Genomic DNA, 7,336 nt, shown 5'->3' on the forward strand with positions numbered 1-7,336 from the left:
TCGAACAGCTGCAAAATTTCCACAAAAGGCAGAAGAAACCTCCTCCCTCCCTCCCTCCCTCTTTCTCTCTCTCCTTCCCTCTCTCTCCCCAACACATACACACACACACACACACACACACACACACACACACACCCCTCTATCTAGGAAACCTCATTATCATTTTTGTCTATTTGGGGGGGGGGGAGTGGGAATTCCATGGAGATTTTATCTGAATAAAAAGTTCCAGAACATATTCAATACTTCATTTAATAAAAAAGTTCCACTAGGAGGAAAAAGAAAGATTTGGAAACCACTATAAGAACATTTGCATCATTACTCATTACAAAGTTGTCATGTCTTTTATGGAAAGAACATTATGGGATTATTTGCACTTAATCTTTGAGAGATTCCAGAGATAGCTTGGTTTACCAATAATTTTTCAGATTAAAAATTATATTCTAGAAATAGTGTCTACAACATGTATTGCTGGTCTTCCTCTCAATGCTCCAGGATAGGTAGGTGTGAAATGGCAGGACTTGGCCCAGCTGTCTGTGGGCCACTTCACTACATTCAAAACTACCTTAGATATTTCTGAGGTAGTTACTTGACTGTAGGCATGCTACAGAAGGACTGCGTATTCAATAATAGCAAATTTATCATCTACCTAAGAAAATGGAAAATTCATGAATATTTTTTACCTTGGATTATTATGAAAAATCATATTATACCAGCAATAAAGCAAAAATACAATTTTCTCTTTCCTTCATTGGGTTATGAGTAAAAAATTATCCCACACAAAGAAAAACTCATTACATCACCTTCTAAACCTAAGAAGTTTTATTTAATGAACATACCCACATTGAATAAAATCAGTTTGGGGGAAAATTAGTTGCTTGCTAATTAGTAGAAAATAACAATATATGTTTGGACAATATATCCAACAGACTGTCATAGAGTTCGATGCAAACTTCAGCTCAATGTCCCTTGGTTTATGCTCTCTCATAAATTCTGGTAGAGGTGACGCCTTTCATGATACATTCCTAGACACACACAAAAAAACTCTTGGTCAATCATGGGACTAAACTATGGGTTTATTTATTTTACCTGTAATATTGGGAAGGAAACAGTATTTATTTGAAAACATTTGTTCTGGGCTCCTATATATACCTGGTAATGTAATAAGTTAGGAAGATAAAAAGACCAAGAAAACACAAGTCTTCCCCTCAAGGAACTTTACAATCTATATAGTGTGTGAGCAATACAAGCAGAAATGCATAATACAATATGGTGTGTGCTGAGAGCAGTCAGAGAATGCTTCTTGAGGGACAGCATGCCTCGACTGAGCTTAAAAGCATGAAGGACAATTGCCAGAGTGAAACCATAATGCCAATGGAATCACTTTTTTTTCTACATAAGCCAGCATGATTAGGTAGAATGGTGAGTATAAGATGACCAAGCAGCAGAGCCTAGAATTAAGCAACTAGAGGATACTCACCACCACCAGTTTATCATCCACTCGTTTTCTCTTTATGGTGGTTGATTTTCCATCCCACTTCTGCACCTGTACCAGGGCACCCCCATCTAAGGTTATGATGCTCTGTGAGCATAATAAAAAATGATTACCATTTGTATAAGGTAGAGGAAAATAAAATAAAAAAGACATCACCTTTGAATGAAGGAATATTTTGAGGTCACTAGTAATTCTAAATTGTAAGAATATATTAAAACGAAAAAAATGAGTGGTAAAAACAACAGCATATAAATGATACATTATGATCAGAATACTATACAAACACATATTTGAAATAATACTGTGAGAAAATATAGGCAATAAATTTATGTTGAGATGATACTCATAGGTGATCTTTTCCTTTCTTCTTCCACTCTTTCATAAACATTCTCTGAAATGTTATTTTTATTTCACTTCAAATACTCTATATATTGTGTGACAAATAAAATTTATTAATCACTTTTTTGAAGAATAAATACAACTTTATAGAAAGGAGAAGATTCACCAAATACATATCTAAGAGAACATGGCTTAGGTCTAGGAAGTCAGGGATCTTTGACCTGTGATAAAATAGTTTCCCTCCTTTTACACAAAATGACTTCTTCTTGGCAGCAGTCTTTTATTTGTTGATTTTTTAAATTTATGTTTGAGAGAGCACAAGAGGCAGGGAGAGAGGGAGACACAGAATCTGAAGCAGGCTCTAGTCTCTGAGCTATCAGCACAGAGCCCAACGCAAGGCTTGAACTCATGAACCGTGAGATCATGACCTGAGCTGAAGCTGGATGCTTAACTGACTGAGCCACCCAGGCACCCTGGCAACAGTCTTTTAGAAACCAGGCTTTTTATTCTGCTCCAATTCCTTCTTTCTCACCTTGACTTTTCTGTCATCTGCAGTAACTTCATCAAATTCTTCACCCAGTCTGAAGGAAATCTCAGTATTTTTAAAGGTGCTTTCTGATTTAATGGTGATCACATCCCCGTTCACACTGATGATCATGTTGGGTTTGGCCATGCCAGCCACTTTCCTAGTGGCAAAGCCCACTCCTACAGTTGGGAAAAGAAAAAAAATGTCAAGTTTACAATTTTCTTTCACATCTTTAAGTTAGAGCTGTACTGTGTGTGTGTGTGTGTGTGTGTGTGTGTGTGTAGGTGGGTGGGTGGGTGTGCATAAAAGGAAAAAAAGAACACCAGTGAATTTCTTAAAAGCCTCATTTAAATAGCTGCTGCAGATAAGTAAAGCAGACTAATATTTAAAGGAACACATGTCATGATTAAGTGTAAGTCTATTTTAATTTCTTCTGGGTTTCGGACTCCACAGGAGACATACTGTTAATTTTCAAAAAGATCAAATCTTCTAGAATACATACATACATACACATATGTATACACACACACATACACACACACACACACACACACACATATATTCTCTCTTCCTCTGCCCCTCTCCCTGACTAGTGCTTGCTCTCTTCTCTCTTTCCAAAGAAAATAATAATAACCTGTTTGGGTATACAAAAGTCGCCCAAACATTTCATAGCATTTGCTGCCAAGTCCTATTTTCTTGGCTTTTCCAAATTACTCTACTATGAAATGAAGATTCTGGTTAATTTATCCAAAAGGCAAAATGTTTCCTACATTTATACTATCTAAGAATGGTGATATTATTCCCAGTAAATTGTAGGAACTGTTAAAGAGGGTCTAGTCAATTTTGAAAATGTCAAAATTTAAGAAATCACTATTTTATTAAGTTTAGAAATCAATACTTTTACTCTCAATTGCCTCAGGTACAAACCCCTCTTTTAAAAAAGGAACTTCTTTTCTTGTGTCAGGTAAGGGATGAACAATTTGCAACTTCATGTAGACAGTGGGAACTTGCTGTCACTGCATATGTTGCACAGAATTTATGACAGCCATGGATGTGTTGAATTTTTCAACACATGTACATAAGCCTAAGCTGCTGCTTTGATGAAAGGCTACTTATACATGTGAAAGGTTAGAAAGAGGGGGTAAGAAGGAGAGAAATATTGTCCAAAACAAGTGATGCTGAGGCTCTTATTTAGCGCCCTGTCTGAAAAGTAGCCACAGGTGGAAAGATATTGCTTCATCAAGTCCTGGCCCTGTTACAAAATATACCTTTAAATACATGGAGTGAGTCAGTATAATGAAAGGATGCAACATCAAGTATAATTCCAGAATGGCTGACCTTGGGAAAAATCACATTCTCCACTTGCTTTATTCAGTCCTTCTTTGACTGATGAAAGTAATACCTGCTTGCTGATCATCAGTTAGAGCAATTAATTTCAGGAGTTACCCTATTGTCTTTCATTATCATCAGTACTTTATAATTTTAAAACAGTGGTATAAGAATTTAAATGTAAGTATTAAAAGTGCAAAATGTTTCTAAAACTCAATAGCAAAATAGCCTCAAATCCTGACATTTCTGTATCAGCACTAATCAGCATTCTGATTAGTTTATTGAATCACAACTAGTTGATATTCTAGAAAGTTAGATCTCACTTATGCTAAAGTCCCTAATTTCCCTCCTGTCTTTAAACAAAGAAAATAGTAGTAGTTACAGACAAGCAAAAAATATACCATATGATTTAGGAAAAAGATAAAGTCTTAAGATACAGAGATTAAATCTTAACCCCTGTAAAAACCCCTCCTCAAATTGCTATACCTGGATATGACTTTATCATGCACAGGGGTATGAGGAGAGGGGCTCTCAAGGTAGAAGCTATCTGAGTGAGAACCGGCCTCCGTACCCCAATGCTTCACCACCATAATCATCTAGGGAATATTCACACAACACTGGCAATATTAGTAGAATCCACAAGCTTAAAAGCCTCCATTATCAAGGAGGGGTACATTATACATATAACATTGTCCTTTTGACTTACTTGATGATCCTATAGTATCCCATGTAATTCCTAATCAAAGAAATATTTAACCCCTCAAAGGAACATATTGTCTGAAATTAAGATTTTGGTTCTCATAAAAACAAAAACACAATTTAACAAATTGACAGTGAGAAAATAAAATAATTAGTTAACATATGTTTGCTTAAAAATCACATTAAATAGAGAAATACAGTGTTTTCAGTTTCAAATAAAAATTATTGAATGCTAGGAAATAAATATAGTCTTATTTATTTCATATGCAAGAAAGAATGACAGAAAAACAGGCAAAGAGCCAAGTAACACAAAGATAACCCAGTTCAGCAGTCAAATAAAATCTTGTCATTTCTATAGACTGTAAAAATTCCAGCTAGACCCTTTGTCATATTGGTTCACCTTTAGGAAGCATGCACTGTGACTTTGGTCTAGAATGTTCCTACAAACAAATGATTCTGGCTTGCTACTTGGATAGCCTCTATGTAGAAAGCAGCATTTCCTATCTAACCCATACTCCCAGGGTGAAAATCATGCATTAACCCTATCTCCCCAGAGAAAAAGTTATAAATCCAGTCATCCTACAACGTATTTTCTTACCCACTTCTTTCATGTAATCATCAAAGTTTTCACTGGAGCTAAGTTTCCAGGTACCCACAAATGCATCACACATTTTATGAGCTTTCTAGGGTTATCTTCAAGATGAGAAAAAAGCTGCAGCTGTCAGGAAGGTGCTATGACCTTCTTGAGTCCAGATAAATTCCTTTTAAAGATGCCCAGATCATGTGATTTCAGGAATAACCAATTGGGGATTGATATCAGAGCATTTCCTTTATTACCAGCCTCTGCCTTTTTCCCTCTGAGTCATGTTTTAAATAAAAGTTTCTCAACTCTGCTTCTCCCTGGCAAATGGACATTTGACTTAGAGTACAAATTTTTTTAAGCACTGACAAAATATTTTCAACAGGCAACTTTCCTGTTTTGACAGCTTAATGTTCACTGCATTGAATTTGCCACTATTATTTCCATACATACTTATCCTAGTGTAGAGCAGGTTAATTATCTTGAGATGAACTTTGACCCCCTGGTCTGGAGTTTCTATTAAAATTACAAATATGTGGTTCTTTTGAATTGAGGAACGTAAGAATGACCTTACAGATTCTTTTTTATTTTTTTAATTAAAAAATTTTTTTAATGTTCTTTACTTTTGAGAGAGACACAAAGTGCGAGTCGGGGAGGGTCAGAAAGAGAGGGAGACACAGAATCTGAAGCGGGCTCCAGGCTCTGAGCTGTCAGCGCAGAGCCCGATACGGGGCTCAAACTCATGAATGGTGAAATCAGACCTGAGCCAAAGTTGGACGCTTAACCAACTGAACCGCCCAGGTGCCCCTGACCTCACAGATTCTTAAGTAATTTCAAAGGCTCTTTGAGACCCTACTGTCTCGGGAATTACTTGTCAATTAAAATAAAATAAGTAATAGCATCTTAAAGTACGTCAGATTTCTCGTTTCAATTGTCTTGCATGAATGAAAAAGAAATTATCCATCAAGAATCTGTTGATTTAATTAGTAATGATTTAACCTCACTCCTTCCATCCCCTAAATGAGAGCATAGTGTTTATTTCCATAGAATTGGGGCTTAAAAAATAGGCCCCATTCCAAAATATGCTCCCCATACTGAGAAAATTCATCCAGTTCCTGAACGATGTTATTACAAGCTCTAAATTTATCCAGATCTAAATGGCGTTGCTTTGCTTGAAAATGATCAGAAGTGGTGTTGATGTCACACTATCAAAATTTTATTTCCTTCTTTTACATAGTAATTCATGAGATTTCTTTTCTAGAGTAATTCTGTCTTTCAATCTCCTCTTAACCTATACCAGAATGGTGAAAGATGTTTGTATGTGCAACAAACACCCATGAACATACCCAGATTTTAGAAAAGAAAAAAAATTAAATATTGCATCAGGATGAATCACTACTCTGTGTGCCCTACAGAGCATATGATTGATTCACAACCCATGTAAGTACCCTGAGGGCTTCCCAGAAATGTCTGAGAGAGAGGATTCTATGAAGGACAGGATTTTCTGTAGGCAAGCAGGTTGCTATGAAGGCCTGATAAAGCCAAGTTACAATAGTAATTTTTAATTGTTGCATGTGTTAATGGCACAGTAATAATGTTCATCCACTCTGGACTATTGCACAGATACAGGGACTGTGGGTGATGTACCATTCCGGGCAGACTTCCTATTATAAATGTGTCTGTTTCCCACTGAATAAGTAAATAAAAACGATCAGTCTTAATACAGTGATAACTTGACAATGTTCTAAATTAATAACAGTTGGCTTTTTTGTTTTGTTTTGGCTTTGGCTTGTCTTTTTAAAGATTTTCTTAGGTATACAACAAAATTGAGAGAAAGGTACAGAGATTTCCCATGTACCCACTGCCCCTACACTTTCATAGCCTCTGCTATGATCAACATCACTCACACTTTTACCAACGATGAACCTACATTGACACACCACAATCACCCAAAGTCTATAGTTCACTTTAGGATTCACTTTTGATGTTGTACATTCTGTGTGTTTGAACAAAGTATAATGACATGTATCCATCATTATAATATCATACAGAGTATTTTCATAGCCCTAAAAATTCTCTGTGCCCTGCCTATTCATCTCTTTCCCACATCCCTTAGTTCCCAACCTGTGTAATCACTGTTATTTTTACTGTCTCCACAGTTCTGCCTTTTCCAGTATGTGGCCTTAGCAGATTGGTTTCTTCTATTTGGTAATATGCATTTAACTTTCCTCCATGTCTTTTCATAGCTTAGTAGCTCATTTCTTGTTAATGCTGAAAAATATTCCATTGTCTGGACATACTGTAGTTTACTTATTGACTCACCTACTAAAGGACACCTTGGTTGTTTCCAAGTTTGGCAGTTATGAATAAA

General features: G+C 36.2%; 1 protein-coding gene across 1 annotated transcript; it reads right to left on the reverse strand.

Annotated features, from left to right (window-relative positions):
• Positions 1 to 233: 233 nt before the first annotated feature.
• On the reverse strand, positions 234 to 5,134 carry LOC132664232 (fatty acid-binding protein, adipocyte). The gene is made up of 4 exons (XM_060610791.2): positions 4,984 to 5,134; positions 2,364 to 2,536; positions 1,478 to 1,579; positions 234 to 1,022 (listed from the first exon to the last, which is right to left on the reverse strand). Exons 1-4 carry the CDS (start codon positions 5,054 to 5,056, stop codon positions 972 to 974), a joined length of 399 nt encoding a protein of 132 aa, XP_060466774.1. The 5' UTR covers positions 5,057 to 5,134; the 3' UTR covers positions 234 to 971.
• Positions 5,135 to 7,336: the final 2,202 nt, after the last annotated feature.

The sequence above is a fragment of the Panthera onca genome, chromosome F2 (assembly GCF_046562875.1).
Source record: "Panthera onca isolate mPanOnc1 chromosome F2, mPanOnc1 haplotype 2, whole genome shotgun sequence".
Lineage (NCBI taxonomy): Eukaryota > Metazoa > Chordata > Mammalia > Carnivora > Felidae > Panthera > Panthera onca.

Excerpts from the sequence above, each read along its gene's own strand:
- LOC132664232 (XM_060610791.2), bottom strand. The coding sequence starts at position 5,056 with ATGTGTGATGCATTTGTGGGTACCTGGAAACTTAGCTCCAGTGAAAAC. Across the intron at positions 2,537-4,983 it reads TGATTACATGAAAGAAGTGG|GAGTGGGCTTTGCCACTAGG; the intron begins GTAAGAAAATAC and ends TCCCAACTGTAG. Across the intron at positions 1,580-2,363 it reads CAGATGACAGAAAAGTCAAG|AGCATCATAACCTTAGATGG; the intron begins GTGAGAAAGAAG and ends TTATGCTCACAG.